Below are 20,658 nucleotides of genomic sequence, written 5' to 3' on the forward strand. Positions count from 1 at the left end.
AAATCCCATCATATCATTCTTAAGCCTAAGCTACTGGGGGTTGGGGGGTTAGATTGTATGTGATAAAATCAAAGTTCATTAGTTTAATGAACTAGACTATCATACCTCTATTTAGTAATTGTGAGCATAAGATTCATGGTAGGAATATTGGAAATATTGGCACTCTTTGAGACTAGTTCGGCATATATACAATGCCCACTTTAATTTTTACTGAGAGCAAAGGAATAAATTTAAATATAGGCTTGGAAAAGTGAAGCAAACGGTGCTTTTAATGCATTTATTCTGATGGTACATTTGATTGAAGCAGCCTTTCTTAATTATACAATGTTTGTAATCTTTTAATTGTGTTGTATTTTTTGTTGTTGTTGTTGTTGCTAGTATAAAAGCAGACAGAACAAACTGGAATGTTTCATGATGTCACACGGCAGTTGCATTTCGCCTTTTAAAGTTCCGTGTAAAAATGTGTTAGCTCTGTAATTAGTCTTTTTCCTTTTTTTAAAGCACTACATCTATTTTCACTAATTTTTCATTTGTTGTGTGAACCCTGTTTGGTTACTTCTCATAAATTTAAGAAGAGAGACATGTATTTTGCACAGTACCAGTACCCTTTATGTTTTTTTTAACACCGTTCTCATGCATCTGATATTCTGCCTTTCGACTACTTGGTGCCAGCTATCTAAGGAATGAAAGTGAATTCAAATCAGCATTTGAACAGTCAGTCCCATGCTAACCTACCAGGTTCACTGGTACATAAATATTTAGGAATATTTTTCCAGTATACATTTTGGTGGTGCTATTGTGCAGTAATTAAACATTACTTTTGCCACAGGAGTAATTATAGGAACTTCCCTACTAATATCTTCGCAGTTTTATTTTTAGATAAGCGATGGAAAGGAAAACATTGTAGATAATCTATTTATATTTAAAGTTTATGTTTCATGAACTAGCTGCAGGATTCTGGCATTTTGCATGCCATCTTCCATCAGATTTGCTTCCTAGGGATGATGGCTCAGACTTCCTCTGTGATCTGTTAAGGAATGGACCATGTAACATACAGTTTGGAATGCTATTTGAGATATATGATATTCGATTCATTCATTTGATTACTCTGATCTGGTTGCAGCGCAACTGTATATATTGTATAACCTAAATTGATTCTTATTTTCATTGTCCTTAATGCAGTGATTTATAATTAGAGCATGTTTAAGTTTCCTCTTGTTAACTGGTCATTTGACTGGAAAAAATAAAATACTTTTAAATGGACATAATGTTCTAATGTTTTTTTAATGTTTTAATCTCAGGGGGGAGGGAGCCCACCCTGGCAGTGTTTAGGGGTTCTCCTGTCATGCATTCAGGAAACAGCCGTGTTTTTATGTTTTAACTCCTAAAGTTTTGTTTTGTTTTGTTTTTGGTCAAACCTGACAGCGCTCGGGGATTACTCCCGGCTCTGTGCTAAGAAATCAGTCCTGGCAGGCTCTGGGGACCTTATGGGATGGTAGGGATTGAACCTGTGTCCGTTCTGGGCCGGCCATGTACAAGGCAAACGCCTACCACTGTGCTACCACTCTGGCCCCTCCTAAGGCATTATTAAGTTAAAATAATCCTTTACGTGAGACTGGAGCAATAGTGCAGTAGGTAAGGCACTTGCCTTGAATGTAGCCAAACTAGGTTCATGGCGTTATAGCTTATAGTCCCCCATGCACCAAGAGGAATAACCTGAGTATGGCGCCAAACCAAAATGATCCTTTATAAAAACATTAGGCAATTAGGCTACTAACTGTACATGAGACTTTAAATTCTAATGCTTTTTAAATGAGAATCTTTTCAAATCATTTAAATGAGAGGTTTGCTTTTTTGTATTTGTTTTGTTTGGGGGCTACATCTAGTGATGCCAAGGGCTTACTGGCTTTGTATATAGGGATCACCATATGTAGTGCTGGAACTCGAACCCAGGTAGCCTTATGTGGGGCAAGCACCCAATCCACCTACTGTACTATTTTTCCGGTTTTAAGGTTTTCTTAACTCTGAGATAGTGTGGTTTGCTTCATGTTATCCTGAACATATACTTAAAAACCTTTGTTCTTGTGTTTTGAGTGGACATTGTCCTTGTTCTTAAACCAGAATGACCTAGGCCACAAGGCCAACATCTCCCTGTCCAGCATTCTTAAGTGACATTGTGTCAAGAGTGCACAAGTACAAGACAATGAGACATCGAGCTTACATGTGATAAGAGTGACAAATGAAAAGTGGTCAGTCACTGGATAACTTGATGAACTCATTGGTAATAAGATACATTTTAATAGAAAAGCAAATGATCGATACATTGGATTGTCATTTAAAAAAATCTCGAGCAATTTCGTATTTCCACAACAGTTCAACGCTGCATGCTGAAACAGTCCAGCTTTCACATGAGGTTGACTTCCACTTGATTGCAGGAGTCAAGATTTCTCGGACGTCAATACAGAATCAAAAGCAGTGGATAACACTTTGCAGATTGCTTGTGCTTGTTCCTACATAAAGTGAAAAGATACTGGCTGGTCCGATGGCAGTGGTTTATCAGAACTTACTAACGCTAGTATCACAAAAGTTGGTATATAACCCCTCTCACTGCTCAATTTGACTGGCTTAAAAAAAAAAAGATACTAAGAGAATTCATAAATCTCTTCCAGAATTTAAGTGGTGAGCAGAGATAGAATTCTGACCCCCCCCCTTTTTTTTTGTGGTGGGGCCACACTCATTGGTGCTCATGGCTCTGTGCTCAGGGATAAAAACTGGGTCGGTCAAATGCAAACAAGTGCCTTATTTTTTTGGGGGGGGGGTTTCCCCACACCCGGCAGCTTTCAGGGATTATTCCTGGCTCTATGCTCAGAAATTGCTCCTGGCAGGCTCAGGGGACCATATGGGACGCCTGGATTCAAACCACCGTCCTGCATATAAGGCAAACGCCCTACCTCCATGCTATCTCTCTGGCCCCAAGTGCTTATTTTTTTATCCTATATCTCCATCCCTAAACTCTGACCCTCTTTGTTTGTTTTTTGTTTTGTTTTTGGATCACACCCGGCATCACTCAGGGGTTACTCCTGGCTCTATGCTCAGAAATCGCTCCTGGCAGGCTCGGGGGGCCATATGGGATGCCGGGATTTGAACCACCATCCTTCTGCATGCAAGGCAAACACCCTACCTCCATGCTAATCTCTCTAGTCCCAACTCTGACCCTCTTAAAGCTTGTCCTATACCTGCACACTAGAAGTTTCTGGAAAGCCTGAACAGAGCCTGACCGGCACCCATAGTCTCCGCTCCCTCCTCCAACTCCTTGAAGACACACATATGTGTGGTTGTTACAAGCAGCCATTAGAGAAAACTAGCAGGGATCAATAAGGTCAACAGTATAAGGAAGTAGTAAGGCTCTTCAAGAACACACTACTGTCCTCACCTGTTTTATGTCTGCTCAACTGCTCCTGGCCCAACTACTCACAACCTAGTCTAGACCACTGCCAGACCCAAGGCCTGAAGCCATGCATTATATGTGCTAGTTGGTAATAGATAGTATCTCATCTTTGAAAGGACTAAACACTGGTTTTGCCAGTTTACTTGAGGAATAAGAGACTACACAAATAACTCACCAGGCTGTTGCACTGATAAACCCATAGGCTATATTCTTCATTGCTTGCATCTGTGGTCTTCAAAGCCAATAAGCTTTTTCCTGCCCCGAGACCATCATCATAACATACCATCCGGATGATTAGATACAGTGCATGCCTATGCAAAACATCCTGCAGAAATCAGGAAAAGGGAAGACCGTGGCTATTTCACATGTTTCTCGGTTCTTAGAATACACATTTCTAGGGCCCGGAGAGATAGCACAGCGGTGTTTGCCTTGCAAGCAGCCGATCCAGGACCAAAGGTGGTTGGTTCGAATCCCCGTGTCCCATATGGTCCCCCGTGCCTGCCAGGAGCTATTTCTGAGCAGACAGCCAGGAGTAACCCCTGAGCGCCGCCGGGTGTGACCCAAAAACCAAAAACCAAAACAAAAAAAAAAACAAAAAAAACACACATTTCTAGATAAAATTAATGTGACACTTTCAACCTTGCCAATAGCAGATCTCACAGAAAACATAGGGTTGTTTTTTTTTAACCCAAAGGTACATTCCAGTATGAACAGTATGGAGAAATTTACCTTCACATTTAAACCTTATTAACTAACAATGCAGAGACCAGGCTCTCCTAATATGAAAAAGGGGGGTAAAACGATCTAAATTCACAATCTTTTACCCAGTTTGAACTGCATTAGGGGACAGTAATGGCGATGCTAGCTTGACTATCACACTGGAAGAATAGAAAGAACCCCCAGTTTGTGCACCCTAAGAAATCAGTTACTGTTGGGAACAGTTGCCAGGAAGTATTTAATAAGAGCAGACTTGACATGAAGGCCTTTCTCAATAGCCTAGAACCTTACTTCCTAAACTGCATTATTAATAAAAATCAATTTTTTTCTTTTTCTTTTCTTTTTTTTTTGTTTTGTTTTTGTTTTTGTTTTTTTGGTTTTTGGGTCACACCCAACAGCGCTCAGGGGTTAGTCCTGGCTCTCTGCTCAGAAATTGCTCCTGGCAGGCTCAGGGGACCATATGGGATGCCAGGATTCAAACCACCATCCTTCTGCATGCAAGGCAAATGCCTTTCCTCCGTGCTATCTCTCTGGCCTCCAAAAATCAATTTTAAAAATATAAATACACCTCATTTCCCAAGCTAGGGGTTGTGCTCCACATGGGTTCATGTGACAATGTGGAGGTCATAAAAGCCTTAAATATCTATGACACATGTTTGATTTTTGTGCCTTTTTATATACCTTTACATGGGATTGGGGAGTCATAAACAAATTTCTTGGTTGAAAAGGGCCACAAACGTTAATAATTTAAGAAGCCCTGGTCGAAAACACATTTTTCCCCTTAAATTACTTACATACTGATCTGATGTTGATACTTTTATGCCATACTTGGAAACTCCCATAATAAATTCTTCTTCCAGAGGAACAAAAGGTAACTTTCCATCTTGCTTTAAAGCAAAAATAAATTCGATGGTGCACGTTAAAAATACATCATAATCATTCAACTATAATCATATTTGTAATCACAGTGCTTAAATAAAGATAAAAAATAAAAGAAAAAACAGTAAGGGAGATAAAAAAAAATACATCATAGTTGGGGTTATTTTAGTATCTAAACATAAATAAACCTAAACTCTTCAAAGAATATGAAGTAAACGATGGTGGTTAAATAAAGATATTAATTAAAAAGATAAAAAGTAAAAATGTAAAAAAAAAAAAAAAAGAATGTGGAGTAAACAATAACCCAGCAAGAATCTCCCTCCAAAAGAGGAAGGGGAAAGTTTCTCACATTGCACTCTTTTGTTTTGTTTTTTTTTGTTGTTGTTGTTGTTTTTAATTTTTATTTTGATCATAATGGCTTACATATCTTTCACAGTAGTATTTTAGGTACATATCAACATTGAATCAGGGGAATACCCATCACCAAATTTGTCCTCCCCTTTGTTTTTAACAATCCACACATCTGAGCAAATTCTATCTCTCAGTCTTGATGTTCATTCAAATTATAAACTGAGATACTGCTCAGACCTTAGGATAAAATGTTTTCATGAGAAAAATACTTTCATTTTGTTTGTCTTTATTGTTTTGTGGCACACCTGCAATGCTCAGAGGTTACTCCTGGCTCTGCACTCAGGAATTACTCCTGATAAGAGCTTGAGGGAAAATATGCTTAGGATGAAACCTTGGTAAACCATACCTGCTGTACCACCTCTCTAGCTTACCACAACCACCATCCTCCACACACAAAAACTTGTTTTAAGTGCTTTAAATCTTATGGTTCTATCAGCACATAAAATGATCAAGAAACAGCACAGCAGTCTTTTTTTTTCCCCAAGTCCTACCTAGGACTTAAGATAGCTGGGTTAGCCCCATGCTTTGAGGCACAGGTCCCCAAACTTCCTTTACTTACAGTCTCTATTCACTCAGCACCTTCCCACAATTACATCTGAGGCTACTACCACAAGCCTTTCCCCAGGTTCAGGAAACCCTCCAACCTGGGAGGAGTTGGTCACCCACTCTGGGACACCTGTTCAGGGTTTCAAGCTGGAAAACAGTGCTCACTTCTTAAAACAAGTCAGTTTAAGCTATTCAGAAAGAAAAGAGCAAGAATATTTGGTGGCAGCAGAGCGCGGCATGGCTGCACTCTCTCTAACTAATGAACCCCACCATAACATGTAGGAAAAAAGCATGTCAATAGGGAAACCTCGTACACAAACACCATGCACAGAGAATGAAGATGATAGCTCTGATGACCAAAAAAATACCAACCATCTAATTAATCTCAGATAAGGAGTTTAGAATAGAAATATGGAGGATCCTCATAGAATTCAATGAAAACATAGCTCAAGCTGAACAGAATACAAAGATAGAAATCAGAAAACTCCAAACTGAAATAACAGATCTGAAAAACAGTAGGTAAGCTGAAAATCTCAATGGAAAGCCTTTCCAACAGGGTAACAACAGCCGAGGACAGAATCAGTGAACTGGAAGATGAAATGTAGAACGCCATACAGCAGAAGAGACTGGAAAAGAACATTTTTCTTTTAATTTATTATACATATTACAATGTTTTTTTGATATCTTTATTTAAACACCTCAGTTACAAATATGATTGTAGTTGGGTTTCAGTCATATAAAGAATGCCCCCCTTCACCAGTGCAACATTCCCATCACCAACGTTCCAAGTCTATTGGAAAAGAACCTCAATGCAGAAGATCAAACAATGGAAAAAGTACTCAAAGAATGTGAACAGATGAAAATAGAAGTCTTTGGTAAACTCAACAGAAACAACATAAGAATCATTGGAGTTCCAGAAGTCCAGGAAGAAGATCCCCAGGAAGAATCAATAGTCAAAGACATCATCACAGAAAAACTCCTAGAGAAAAAGACTGCATGCAACCAAATCCTGCATGCTCAAAGAGTACCAGCCAAGAGACCTGAAGAAAAATACCCCAAGACACATCCTAGTCACAATGACGAATTCAACAGATAGAGATAGAATACTGAAAGCAGCAAGATCAAAAAGGGAAATTACAATTCAAAGGAGCATCCTTAAGATTTATAGCAGATATGTCACAAGAAACCCTAAAGGCCAGAAGACAGTGGTGGGATATTGTGACAAGACTGAATGAAATGGATGCTTCACCTAGAATACTGTACCTAGCCTGACTCACGTTCAGGTTTGAAGGAAGGATACATAGCTTCACGAAGAATATTTGGTGGCTTCATAAGCATATCACATGTGGTTTGTCTTACAAGCCAGAATACCTCATAACTTGTCCTCTAAATTAAAGTAAGGCATTGTTGGCCTGTTTAGATAATCCTTACCCTGAGCATTTTTGTGAAATCCTTGCCTCTGTTAAATTAAGGTAAATGAGCTCTGTCCATCTACCTTAATTCTTGAGTTCTTACAATGCAATGTGACCTCTTGTCAATCTTTTTTTTTTTTTTTGGTTTTTGGGTCACACCTGGCAGTGCTTAGGGGTTACTCCTGGCTCTGTGCTCAGAAATCACTCCTGGCAGGCTTGGGGGGACCATGTGGGTTGCCAGGATTTGAACCATCTTCTGTCCTGGGTCATCTGCATACAAAGCAAATGCCCTACTGCTGTGCTATCTCTCTGGCCCCGCCAATCAATTCTTATGGTAGATTTGAAGCAATTATTTTCTTTTTATTTGAGGGGGACACACCCATAGGTGCTTAGGGGTTATTTATAGCTCTGTACTCAAAAATAACTCCTTAAGGTGCCAAAGTGATAGCACAGCAGTAAGGTGTTTGCCTTGCACATTGCTGATCCAGAATGGACCCAGGTTCAATCCCTAGCATCCAATATGGCCCCCTGAGCCTTCCACGAACAATTTCTGAGTGCATAGCCAGGAGTAACCCCTGAGCAGCACTAGGTGTGACACCAACACCGCCCCCCCCTACCAAAAAAGTAAACCTCCTAGCAGTGTGAGGTGACCACATGGAATGCTAAAAATCAAACCCAAGTGTCAGCATGAAAAGCAAATGCCCTGCCTATTATACTATTGCTCCAGATATTTTTTTCCTTGACCAGTATGTATTTTTGAAAGCTACCTTAAGGTATGAGTAAGATGGCAATACCACTATGAATTAAGTTGTTCAGAGCTGAAATGAGTCCAATGTTTGAAAAGACAATGCGCATGGCCTGGAACCCACCCTGGCTCGTCACTTAAACAAGTGAGAAAAGTGGTAGAAGGAAACTGGAGACAGCTCAAAGGACTGAAACAAGCTTTCATGCAAGAGCCCCAGATCTGGTACCACAAGGTCCCCAGGGTATCTCTAGAAGCAACCCCTAACAACCTGCTGAAAGTTGCACTTGAGGAGTACTGCTGGGTGTGGCCCAAAAATCTACTTTCACCAAAGGGGAATAAAAAGTCTTTAAGTAGCAGAACCAGAAAGATAATACAGCAGGTAGGGTGCTAACTTGTATGCAGTCAACCTGGGTATTCTGTCTATTCCCTTGAGCCCCACCAAAGTTATTCCTGAGCACAGAGGTAGGAGTGGGCTCTGGGCACTGCCAGATGTTTCCCCCCCTCAAAAAAAATAAACAGCAACAAAATAAAAGAATAGAGGGGAGACACTGCCTCTGTGCCTCATGACAAATGCTCAGGGACTACTTAAGCACCTGGATTCAAACAAGATGGCAAGAACATCCCACTGACCAAAGGTTTTACCCAAGGCTGCAATTTTACTCTCTATACTCATAAAATCAACTTTTTTTTTTGTTTTTACCTGGGCAACATCTATATAATTTATTAGGTCCAGTGGCCCTTCAAGACTTGCTCCCTCAGACAGTTTCAGTTTCTCAATAGCACCAACATACTTGATTCGAAATTCTGCACAGGTATCTGAATTATTGTTGCTTTGTCCTAAAGAGGAAAGAAAATTACAATAGTAAACTCTAGTGAGAAATTAAAATTTAATGCAAAATGTTTTGATGTTATAGAATTTAGAATTTCACCAACCTTTTATCCAGTGACTCCCAATACAATTAATGTGTAAAGATCTCCATAGGAAGCTGGGAATATAGCTCAGTGGTAGAACTAATGCACGTGTGACCCTGGGTTCAATCCTTAGCACCCACCCCCTCAAATAACTGTCAATGGGAATGAGTTATTAATATCCTCCAGTTAAACAATGTACCTAGATAATAACCTTTATAATTTAAGGTTATATTATAAACTTTAAAACATATGTGCTCACTTAACAAAACAAGAAAAAGTACTTAAATGAGTGCAGAACTAGGAGTTACTAGTACTAGTTCTAGAGTACTACCAGGTATGACCCAAAAACCAAATTAACATAAATAAATTAAAAACTAAGTGATATCTGGGTAGATAGCTCCTTAATCCTGTATTTTTATTTATGTACCCTAGATTTTGGGGACATACCAAGAGATGCTCAAGGGTTACTCCTTGCTCTGCACTTAGAAATCATTCTGGCAGTGCCTTGGGACTGTATGGGACACCGGGGATTGAGTCTGGATCTATGAGTGCAAGGCAAGTGGCCTAGTCAGTGTAATATCACTCCAGCCCTTCCTTAATCATTTTATTTACTTATTAGTTTGGAGGCACACCCAATGGTGCTAAGAGTGTTCTCTGAAATTATGCCTGGCAGGCTCTGGGGACCATATGGGATGCCGGGATCAAACCTGGGTTGGCTGAATGTAAGACAAACACCCTAACCTATGGCTCTGGCCTAACTGCCTTAATCCTTTAATCAGCAGGAAATTTGTCTTGTATCCCATAAATAATGCACTTCCAATATAGTTCACCTTATGCCCCCAATTCCTTAAAAAGCTGACTTGAAAGTTCTAAATTGTTGTCTGTGTTTTCCACAATTTTGGTGATTTTTTTCCCTCTAAAACCTATTAAAAGCAGTTTGTCTACCTGTGTCCCCTCAACAGATGCCCAGCCATAAAACTTGGACCATCTCTCTGCTCTCCTCAAACACGGCAAGAGAATGGTGTCCCATACCCTAACTACCTGGACAGCATGCACCCGATACCCCATACCTGAGCTCTTCGTAGAGTCTGTGTCAAGACTGGCCACAGTGCTGGATCTAGAAAGGCCTCCAAGACTGGAATCTACAGACTGAAAAGCAACAGACACAAAGAAAAGCATAATGAGCAAGCACTGTTCTCTCTTAGTCTTGCTACTTTATTTACTATACTTGAGCTGATATCCATGATCATGTCAATTATTCAGACAGTGTTTTATCTTTTCTTTTCTTTTTTTTTTGGTTTCTGGACCACACCCAGCGGTTCTCAGGACTCCTGACACTGCGCTGAGAAATCACTCCTGGCAGGCTTGGGGGACTATATGGGATGCAGGGATCAAATTCAGGTCCGTCTGGGTCGGCTGCATGCAAGGCAAACACTCTACCGATGTGCTCTCTCCAGCCCCAAAGACAGTGTTTTTCCTAAAGCAGTATTCAGAAAAAGTCAGAAAACAAAACCGGGCCCGGAGAGATAGCACAGTGGCATTTGCCTTGCAAGCAGCCGATCCAGGACCAAAGGTGGTTGGTTTGAATCCCGGTGTCCCATATGGTCCCCCGTGCCTGCCAGGAGCTATTTCTGAGCAGACAGCCAGGAGTAACCCCTGAGCAATGCCGGGTGTGGCCCAAAAAACAAAAAAAAAAAAAAAAAAAAGAAAACAAAACCATCCTAATTGCTCTTCCCATATGCTGGATAAATGCAGGGTCAACACCCCAGTCTCAACCAAAGCCATTATGTTACCTCCACCTCCTTACAAGATACTGAATATTTACATTACAGGTGAAAATCCACAGCTTGCTCTCATTTTCTCCTCACTAGACCCCACAAGAACTCTGCAGTGGGCAAGAGAGATAGTACAGCAGGTAGGGTGCTTGCATTTTTTTTTGTATCTACAGACATGGATTCTATCCCCAGAACTCAATAATGTTCCCTGAGCCCTGGAAGGAGTTATTTTCTGAGCCCAGAGCCAGGAATAAGTCTGAGCACTGCCAGGTGTAGCTCAAAAACAAAAAGCAAAATAAAATAAATTGTTCAAAGCAAGGGGGCAGTTTACTGAGGGTAATTAATGAGCAGAGAGGTAATGAAGCCAAGGTTACATCAGAACTCAAGCCCTCACAACTCCCTGCCCAGAGCCTCTGCAATTATTCACAGGTACCTGCCAAGAAATTACACGGAGGTGGGTGGGCATGTCTGAGTCTCAACCACAAGAAGTTCAAGAAAGGGGACAGGAGAGATAGCATAGCTATTGGGAGTTTGCCTTGCACACAGCTGACCCAGGACAGATGGTGGTTCAAATTCCAGGACTCCATATGGTCCCCCGAGCCAGAAAGGAGCGATTTCTGAGCACGAGCCAGGAGTAACCCCTGAGCGCCACTGGGTATTGGAAGGAAGGAAGGAAGGAAGGAAGGAAGGAAGGAAGGAAGGAAGGAAGGAAGGAAGGAGGGAGGGAGGGAGGGAGGGAGGGAGGGAGGGAGGGAGGGAGGGAGGGAGGGAGGGAGGGAGGGAGGGAGGGAGGGAGGGAGGAAGGAAGGAAGGAAGGAAGGAAGGAAGGAAGGAAGGAAGGAAGGAAGGAAGGAAGGAAGGAAGGAAGGAAGGAAGGAAGGAAGGAAGGAAGGAAGGAAGGAGGCAGGGAGGGAGGGAGGGAGGGAGGAAGGAAGGAAGGAAGGAAGGAAGGAAGGAAGGAAGGAAGGAAGGAAGGAAGGAAGGAAGGAAGGAAGGAAGGAAGGAAGGAAGGAAGGAAGGAAGGAAGAAGGAAGGAAGGAAGGAGGCAGGGAGGGAGGAAGGAAGGAAGGAAGGAAGGAAGGAAGGAAGGAAGGAAGGAAGGAAGGAAGAAAGAAAGAAAGAAAGAAAGAAAGAAAGAAAGAAAGAAAGAAAGAAAGAAAGAAAGAAAGAAAGAAAGAAAGAAAGAAAGAAAGAAAGAAAGAAAGAAAGAAAGAAAGAAAGAAAGAAAGAAAGAAAGAAAGAGGGCCGGGCGGTGGCGCTAAAGGTAAGGTGCCTGCCTTGCCTGCGCTAGCCTTGGACGGACCGCGGTTCGATCCCCCGGTGTCCCATATGGTCCCCCAAGCCAGGAGCAACTTCTGAGCACATAGCCAGGAGTAACCCCTGAGCGTTACCGGGTGTGGCCCAAAAACCAAAAAAAAAAAAAAAGAAAGAAAGAAAGAAAGAAAAGGAAAGAAGAGGAAAGAAGAAAGAAAGAAAGAAAGAAAGAAAGAAAGAAAGAAAGAAAGAAAGAAAGAAAGAGAGAGAGAGAGAGAGAGAGAGAGAGAGAGAAAGAAAGAAAGAAAGAAAGAAAGAAAGAAAGAAAGAAAGAGAAGAAAGAAAGAAAGAAAGAAAGAAAGAAAGAAAGAAAGAAAGAAAGAAAGAAAGAAAGAAAGAAAGAAAGAAAGAAAGAAAGAAAGAAAGAAAGAAAGAAAGAAAAAGAAAAGAAAAGAAAACTTAGGGGCCACAATGATTGCACAAGCTGGTAAGGTGTTTGCTAGGTTCAATTCTGGCATCCCATATGGTCTACCCTGCCCTAAAGAGTGATTTCTGAGCACAGAAAGAGAACTAAGCCCTCAGCATCATCAGATGTGGCTCATAAACCTTTTTAAGTTTTCTCTTTTTCAATAACTCACTTAATGGAATATTATGAAAAATAAAGGCTACAGAGGAAGCTCAGCAGATTGAATGCATCCTCCATTCTATAGATGGCCCCAAGTATCACTAGACATTACCCTGCTGGGAATGGGCCCTGAGCACTGCTGGGTATGACTCTTCCAGAAAAGGAAGAAAAAAAGCTCAGACAAGTTGGAAATTGCCTAAATATGCCATGGATAGGTAGGAGCAGAAAAGCTGCAGCTTTTAACTATTTTTGGAAGGAATACAAACCCTGGTACAGTAACAGGGTTATATATCCCCACCCCCAGAAACCCACTGCCTTCTGCACAAGGAGCTAGGAAGGCAGAAACTGGTCTAAGGTCAGAATATAGAGCAGCTCGATCCACCCTGCACCAAGACTCGGCTCAGAAGCCTGGTGTAGCAGCATACAGTTCCCTTCCAGGTAGCCCTCCCCAGGCTCCACCACAACAAAGCACCATCTTGGAATAAACAGCTGGCGCTCAGAGAAGGCTCTTGAGGAAACAGAGAATTAATTAGCTACAATCTCCTCTGCCAGCTGCAGGCCCTTAAGTCTGTATTTTCTTTTTTGTTTGTTTGTTTTTGGTTTTGTTTTTTTTGGGTCACACCCGGCAGCACTCAGGAGTTATTCCTGGCTCTGCGCTCAGAAATCGCTCCTGGCAGGTTCAGGGGACCATATGGGATGTTGGGATTCAAACCACCGTCCTTCTGCGTCTAAGGCAAACTCCCTACCACTGTGCTATCTCTCCGGCCTCCAAGTCTGTATTTTCTGATCCAGGAAACAAAGACAGGGCCAGGCACTGATTCCCCGCAGAGGCCTTTACTAATACACACTGAGAAGGTCAGAGTAGGAAAGTTCTTGACTCCCTCCAGGAGTTCAAAACTTAAGTAAATGAGGAGCCAGAGAGATAGCACAGTGGTAAGGCATTTGTCTTGCACACAGCCGATCCAGGATGGACGATGGTTCAAATCCCAGCATCCCAAATGGTCCCCAGGGCCTGCCAGGAGCTATTTCTGAACGCAGAGCCAGGAGTAACCCCTGAATGCCACCCACCCCACCCCACCCCCCAAAAAAAAACTTAAGGAAATGGTTCATTTTCCCAGTTTCTGACTACAGATTGCCTAAAATTCCAAGTTTCTGTGTTTGGGCACTAAAAACATTCCACTAATCTGACAGAGTAAGCCTCAGAATGTTTACTGAGGTGTGGTCAGGTACATGTGGTACCCACTAGTGAAGCCCTAAGCACCAGTGAGTGTGGCAGAAAAACCAAAAAGACAGACAAAATAGAATTTGAGAGATGTGGCCCCTTAAGTTCTTGCAATTTCTTTTTTGTTGTTATCCTATGGTTTGGGACAACACACACATATTCAGAAATCACTCCTAGTGAACTTGGGGGAACCATAAGGGATACTGAGGATTGAGCCCAGCTCAGCCATGTGCTAACACCATACCTGTTATATTATCACTCGAGCACAGAACGTATCATTTATAGCCCCCCACAAATTCCACTGTTAAAAACACACCTAGTTTGAAGACCACCAAGCATTTGTCATAGATATTCAAGTAGACGAAACAAATTTTGCACTGGTTTTTTATTTCATTCCTAATTCCATTTCCCCTACCTTGCTCTTAGTACTGATTTCACTGCTTTGAGAACTGCTACTACTGTGTCGTTTTTTGCCTTTCCGAAACATTTTTCACCATAGCTTGATCCAGAGAAGTTCCCCTAGAAGAACAAATGTTGTTGATATATATAAAAAAAATCAACTTTATATCACTAAACATAAAGAAATTCCTTCTATTTTTATATTCCTGGTACATGCGGTCTCCAATAAAAAATTATTAAGTCATCCTGCATTTACAAAGTTATTTAAAGTTGAGTTTAGAGCAAAAAATGTTCCAACGTCAATCCCATCTCCAGTGTCAGCTTCCCTCCAACAATGGGCCTCATCCTTCTTAAAGATCTAAGCCAGTTAACCAAAACTCCAGGCAGCAGCATCCTGTTATACCTAAAGAAACATTTCTTAGAAAGAGCAGACGTAGGTCATCAAGTTCACCGTGTTCAAGTGTCTGAGATCTCTAATCCATTCAAGATGTGAGTGAAACCTAAGACTTTTCCCTTTTCTAAGCAAGACAGATTAGCTGCTGTCTCGTGTTCACAGTCTGAATGGCAAGGCTAAAAACAAAAGGCAGACCTACCTCCTCAATGTGCATTCTCTCCTGGAAATACTGAGCTCCCTTTTGTAAAAGCTCACAAAAGAACATTCCTCGGAGCTAGCTCGCACCTCCTGCCACCAACTCCTTCGGGAAGGTCAGGGGAGGAAGTAACCTCACATTTACATTCTTGCACTGTGCCTTTTTTGAAAAGCAATGGGTTTTCCTTGCTCATAGAAGTATATGATACGTGGAAAACTATTCATTTGCCTGTGTACTACTGTTTCAGGTTCAAGTACTTCTAGACACAGTCTCATGTCAGCCTGACTACAAACTGGTGGGTGATGTCATTTGCTCTCCAGAGGCTTCCAAAGGGGTCTCACCTGTACCACATTTCTATCTGGGGGCTCCGCTACAATCAGGTATTTACTATAATCTACACTGTATCGATAAAGGGAATTGTTCCCTCATCTTTCAAGAAGACTCGTGAGTAGGATAACCTAACGCTTTTTACCAACGGGGCCCTGCTTACTGTGAAACTGAATGCTATTTTAGCGTCTTCTGAGGTTTCACCAGTGGCCAACAGCACAGAGAGCTTCCTGTCATTCTGCTAAGGCTGAGCTCAGAAAAAGCAGTATACCTGATGAAGGAAAGAGGAATCAATCAAGGAGTGCCCCAGACTTGCTCCAGTAAAGCTTCTCCAAATATACCTGGAGTCAGTGAGTTCCTAGACCAGGTTCTGGCTCTAAGCCACTTATTAAAAATTGATTTTAGATGCCAGAGTGATAGCACAACAATAGGGTGTTTGCCTTGAATGCAGCCGGCCAGGGATGGACCCAGGTTTGATTCCTGGCATCCCATATGGTCCCCTTGAGCCAGGAGCTATTTCTGAGCACAGAGCCAGGAGTAATCCCTGATAGCCACCACTGGGTGTGGCCCAAAAACTAAAAAAAAAAAAAAAAGAATGATTTCAGAGCACAAGCTTTTTAAACAGCTTCATCATAGGGTCATACAGTTCCTTCCTTCTTTCACGATCTCTCCTTCCTTCCCTCCCTCTCATCTTTCCTTCCCTTCCCTTTCCTTCCCCTCCTTTGCCCCCCCTTTCCTCTTCCTTTGTCCCTCCCTTCCTTCTTTTCTCCCCTCTCTTCCCTTCCCCTCTCCTCCCCTGACTTGCCCTCCCCTCCCCTCCCTTCCCCTACTCCTTCCCTTCTCTTCTTAATCTTGGCCAGAGCAATAGTAGAGCCAGAGGGCACTGGCCTTCCATGCAGTTAACCTGGGTTCAATCCCCAGCATCCCATATGGTCCCCTGAACACAGCCAGGAGTTATTCCGAGAAATGCCCATGTGGAACCCTCCCAACCAAAAAAAAAGAAGGCAAAGAGGGAAAGACTTCTTTAAAGGAATAAAGCCTGTGAATATTCTGTAGCAAACAATAGCCTTTCCATCACAGGAAAGAAACTTTCCTGGGCCCGGAGAGATAGCACAGTGGTGTTTGCCTTGCAAGCAGCCGATCCAGGACCTAAGGTGGTTGGTTCAAATCCCTGTGTCCCATATGGTCCCCCCGTAGCCAGGAGCTACTTCTGAGCAGACAGCCAGGAGTAACCCCTGAGCAACGCCGGGTGTGACCCAAAAACAAAAACAAAAACAAAAACAAAAAATAGAAAGAAACTTTCCTACATAAATGCATGTGTGTGTACATATGTATATTTTTATTTATGAATTGATTTTTTAAATTTTGTTTTGGGGCCTCACCTATTAGCAATGCTCAGGGCTTACTCCTGTCTCTGCACTCAAGAATCATTCTTGGTGGAGTTTGGAGGACCATATGGGATACCAGCAATTGAATCTGTAACGACAAGGCAAGCTCCCTACCTGTTGTACTCTCTCTGGCCCCTAAAAAATTTTTGGAAGGCTTGAGAGACCACATGAGATTGAATCTAGGTCAGTCACATGCAAGGAAAGCACCTTACCCTCTGTACTATCTCTCCGGTCTGAACCCGTATTTTAAAATGAAATCTGATACTTTTATTAGTGAAATCCTGGAGCATCTCTTCAAATCCTTTGACTACCAAAATTATTTGAATGTCATAGTATATTATAATGCATTCACAACTCTTTAAGATTTTACTTTTTCAACATCAACCATAGAAAGTTAGAAAAAGAAAAATATTTAGTATTTAGTATTGAAGATTAAATTCAGAGCCTCACATATGAGAGACATATGTTATACCTGAGTTAGACTGCTGCCTTCTGCTACTATTTTAATGTTCCTGCTTACATAATCACTTGTCTCCATATTATTCATGCATAAAAAATGAGGCCTCAAACAGGCATCTTTTCATGTTCCACTAACTCATCAACTGCAGAAATGTCAGATCAGAACCCATCACTTTTCTTTTGCATGTCACTCTTCTTTCACTTTCTGAAAACTCCTTATCCTTTTAGTAGAAACTCATCCATAGTCCTCTAGTCCCACAGTCAACCAAGCACCAAGATCCACTAAATACACCTCCTGAAGTGCTCTTTCTTGTTTTGAACTGGGCTTTCCACAGCCACACTGCTGACTATAAATGTTTATCAGATAGATAACTGCCAGGTATGGCCCCAAAAGCCAAATTAAAAATAAGAAAACATCCTGGGGTCAAAGTAGTAACACAGTAGAGAGAGGGCATTTACCTTGCACATGACCTGGATTTGATTCCTGGCATCTCATATGGTTTCCCGAATCTGCCAGAAGTAATTTCTAAGCAGAAAACCAGGAGTAACTCCTGGCAACTCAATCTGAGACTTGGGAGATGGTTCCATGTACTTAGAAACTTGCCTTGCACATAGCAGGCCCAGATTTGTTCCCTGGCACCCTAGATAGTCCCCCAAGTCACACCATGAATGACTTTTGAGTGCAGAGCCAATAGTCAACAAGGTGTGACCCCAAAACCAAAATGAATAAATATCCTTACACCCTGGGTATCAGGTATTAGTAAAAATAATAATAATAACTAATAATAATAAATAAGATTCTAATCTTATGCCATTGGCCTACTTAAAGTCTCACAGGCTCCCCAGATCTCCAGAGAAATCAAAACCTTTCCCCAGAACATGCAAAGCCCTGCACACCTCTCTCTGGCTCTGGTCTCGCCTTCCACCAAATGTTTCCCAACCATTGCTCTCAGAAACTCCAAGCTCCATGTTCCTGCATCACTCCCAACCTATTGCCTCAACCTGGAATCCCCCTACCTACCTGTCATTCGCTGGTGAAGGGGCTTCTCTTGAAGATAAAAGGCTTCCAGAGCTCAAGCCTACACCCCACTCATCGCCTCCTCAGCTCTGGTCTACTTCTCTCTGGGAACTGGAGGAGCTCTGGCAGGATGGGGATTTCTGCAGAGCCTTGGCACAGTTAGGCAGACGTCATGCTTCTCGCACTGAGAACTTTCTAGGGCGGTGACACTGAAATAGCAATTCCCAACTAAATTAGAACGCCTCCCTCCTCTGCCTTAGGGACTATAAATACCGCTAACCCTCTAAGGAAGAGCATGACAGCCTCCTGCAAGCATGGGCAGAGCCAGAGCAGCGAACTTACCTGTAAGTAAGTCCAGGAGGGCCCAGGAGACTGTGCACAGGAAATCAGTGGCTCTTGCCAAACCCTGTTGCAGCTTTGACAGCTCACCCTCCCTGCGGTGGCGCGTGTGTCCTAGGCCAGGTAGGTGTTCAGGGGCGCCTGCAAAGAGGACAGCCACCCCAGCACTTGGTCAGTTTGCTGAGGGAAACCAGCAGGGACCAACAACAAAACTGGCTCTAAGGATCAGAGCGGTGGCACAAGCGGTAGGGCGTTTGCCTTGCAAGGAGCTAACCTAGGAAAGACCTGGGTTCGATTCCCCCCGGCGTTCCATAGGGTCCCCCCAAAGCTAGGAGTGATTTCTGAGCACAGAGCCAGGAGAAACCCCTGAGCGTCACCGGGTGGGTCCCCAAAACCAAAAATTAAATTAAATTAAAAATAAAATAAGGGGTCAGAGAGATAGCATGGAGGTAGGGTGTTTGCCTTGCATGCAGAAGGACGGCGGTTTGAATCCCGGCATCCCATATGGTCCCTGTGCCTGCCAGGGGTGACTTCTGAGCATAGAGCCAGGAGTAACCCCTGAGTGCTGCCGGGTGTGATCCAAAAACCAAAATAAATAAATAAATAAACAAACAAACAAATAAATAAATAAAATAAGGAGCTGGTGAGATAGCATAGAGGTAGGGTGTTTGCCTTGCATGCATAAGGACGGTGGTTCGAATCCCGCCATCCCATATGGTCCCCCAAGCCTGTCAGGAGGGATTTCCGAGTGTAGAGCCAGGAGTGACCCCTGAGTGCAGCCGGGTGTGACCCCCAAACCCCCAAAAAATTAAATTAAAAGATAAAAATAAGAAAATAAAATAAGAAAAATAATAAAATAAAATAAATAATAAAAATAAATAAAATAAAACTGGCTCTGAGAGCAGAGCGGATCAGAGCCAGGCAGCCGGGCAGATGCTCGCATCAGGTCCACACCGCAGGCGACACCTGTCACCAATGGGGCTGCAGTTTCTCCATCCACTGACATCCAGCAGGCCCCACTCCCCAGCTCCTCCTCGCCTAGCCCGGGGCCAATTCAGGGCTTTGGGGGGGTCCCACGGCCCCGGGAAGGCGGGTCCCCCCTTAAGCGTGGCCCCCCGCTGCCCCACCCATCCGCTTAGCCGCCCAGTCCACACCGCCCGCAATCCCCGGGAGGAACCCTTGACCCTATCCCGGGAGGCCCGGGCCTCGCACCTCCCAGCCGCCGCGGTGGCCCGTGGTCGGGTCGGGGCAAGACACCTTCCGCCCCGAGGCGACGCCTCACCTCAATGCGCCGCCGCTCCAGGTCTCGATCCAGCGCCACCTTTTCCGGCCCGCCAGGCCCCGCCCACCGGACGCAAGGCGCAGGCGCAGGCCGTGATCCCGCCTACTCTCCCCGCCCCAGGTTTTTGGACTCCGCCTTAAGAGGCGGGGCCAGCGAACCAGCCCGGAAGTGGAACCCAGCCGGAAGTGCAGAGGAGGAGTTTAAAGGCGCGCGCTGCAGAGCGCCGGAAGTCGTGCACAGAGGAGGATGTGCTCTCTCTCTTCCTTTGCTGTTTTCTGCATGGATGTGTTTGCAGTGTAGAAACATCCAATCTCCTTCCACCTTTTCGAGATGTCTACCATTCCGGCTGAGGAGAGTGACCAGCTGCTGATACGACCGCTGTAAGGGACCTTTAGCGAATGGGAATGAAGCACACAGCAGGCAGGCCCTGAGTGAGGGGCGAGGCTGGGAAGCCCCAATGGTTTGCCCCAGCCTTCTCCTGCCCTTGGCTCAACTCTTCTGATGGGTTTGGAGAAAGATTGGCCGACAGGGTTCTACTAATCGAATAGACCCTTTCTTTTTCTTCTTTTTCTTGGAAGGAGAGTGTCTTAGAGCTGGGAGAGTGAAGATGTCTGTGCCCCACCTCTCATTCCAAATATTAGGCCGCCTTTCCACTGGCTAAGAAAGTGATGGATGCTGTGTTGGATCTGCCAAGGAGCGAGTAATGCAAAAAAAAAAAAAAAAAGGAATCAAAGGCGTGGTTTGGTGACTTCAGAAATGGACTTTTGCCAACACAGAGAAAGAGGGAATGCATGTAGAATTGGCCTAGAACTGTTTTCTGGGCGCAGACCGTCGACATGATTTATTTGGAAGGCACCCACGTTGGAAAGGAGAAAGAGGAAAGGGTGTTAGGGACAAAACAGACTTCTGA

The 20,658-nt window shown here is 43.3% G+C and overlaps 2 protein-coding genes across 3 annotated transcripts in view; one reads left to right on the forward strand and one right to left on the reverse strand.

Annotated features, from left to right (window-relative positions):
- Nucleotides 1-2,275: 2,275 nt before the first annotated feature.
- Nucleotides 2,276-18,564, reverse strand: ITGB1BP1 (integrin subunit beta 1 binding protein 1). Of its 2 annotated transcripts, XM_049784543.1 has the most exons (8): nt 18,470-18,564; nt 18,131-18,336; nt 14,362-14,465; nt 10,141-10,219; nt 8,859-8,995; nt 4,960-5,052; nt 3,624-3,773; nt 2,276-2,510 (listed from the first exon to the last, which is right to left on the reverse strand). In XM_049784543.1, the coding sequence occupies exons 3-8, from the start codon at nt 14,431-14,433 to the stop codon at nt 2,439-2,441; spliced, it is 603 nt and encodes a 200-aa protein (XP_049640500.1). In that variant the 5' UTR covers nt 14,434-14,465; nt 18,131-18,336; nt 18,470-18,564; the 3' UTR covers nt 2,276-2,438. The 2 variants fall into 2 exon arrangements, with proteins under 2 accessions (XP_049640500.1, XP_049640501.1); XM_049784544.1 differs by lacking the exons at nt 18,131-18,336; nt 18,470-18,564 and adding an exon at nt 15,426-15,536.
- A 1,419-nt stretch (nt 18,565-19,983) lies between these two features.
- Nucleotides 19,984-20,658, forward strand: part of CPSF3 (cleavage and polyadenylation specific factor 3) — a 45,297-nt gene continuing 44,622 nt past the window's right edge. Inside the window, 1 exon segment of the mRNA XM_049784554.1 lies at nt 19,984-20,128. Coding sequence (XP_049640511.1) covers nt 20,079-20,128 — 50 coding nt within the window. The 5' untranslated portion in view covers nt 19,984-20,078.

This window comes from Suncus etruscus, chromosome 12 (assembly GCF_024139225.1).
Source record: "Suncus etruscus isolate mSunEtr1 chromosome 12, mSunEtr1.pri.cur, whole genome shotgun sequence".
Classification (NCBI taxonomy): domain Eukaryota; kingdom Metazoa; phylum Chordata; class Mammalia; order Eulipotyphla; family Soricidae; genus Suncus; species Suncus etruscus.

Coding starts and splice junctions, on each gene's coding strand:
- ITGB1BP1 (XM_049784543.1), bottom strand. CDS start 14,433: ATGTTTCGGAAAGGCAAAAAACGACACAGTAGTAGCAGTTCTCAAAGC. Junction 10,220..14,361: donor AAATCAGTACTAAGAGCAAG/GTAGGGGAAATG, acceptor GTTGCTTTTCAG/TCTGTAGATTCCAGTCTTGG. Junction 3,774..4,959: donor TATCAACATCAGATCAGTAT/GTAAGTAATTTA, acceptor TGATTTCTGCAG/GATGTTTTGCATAGGCATGC.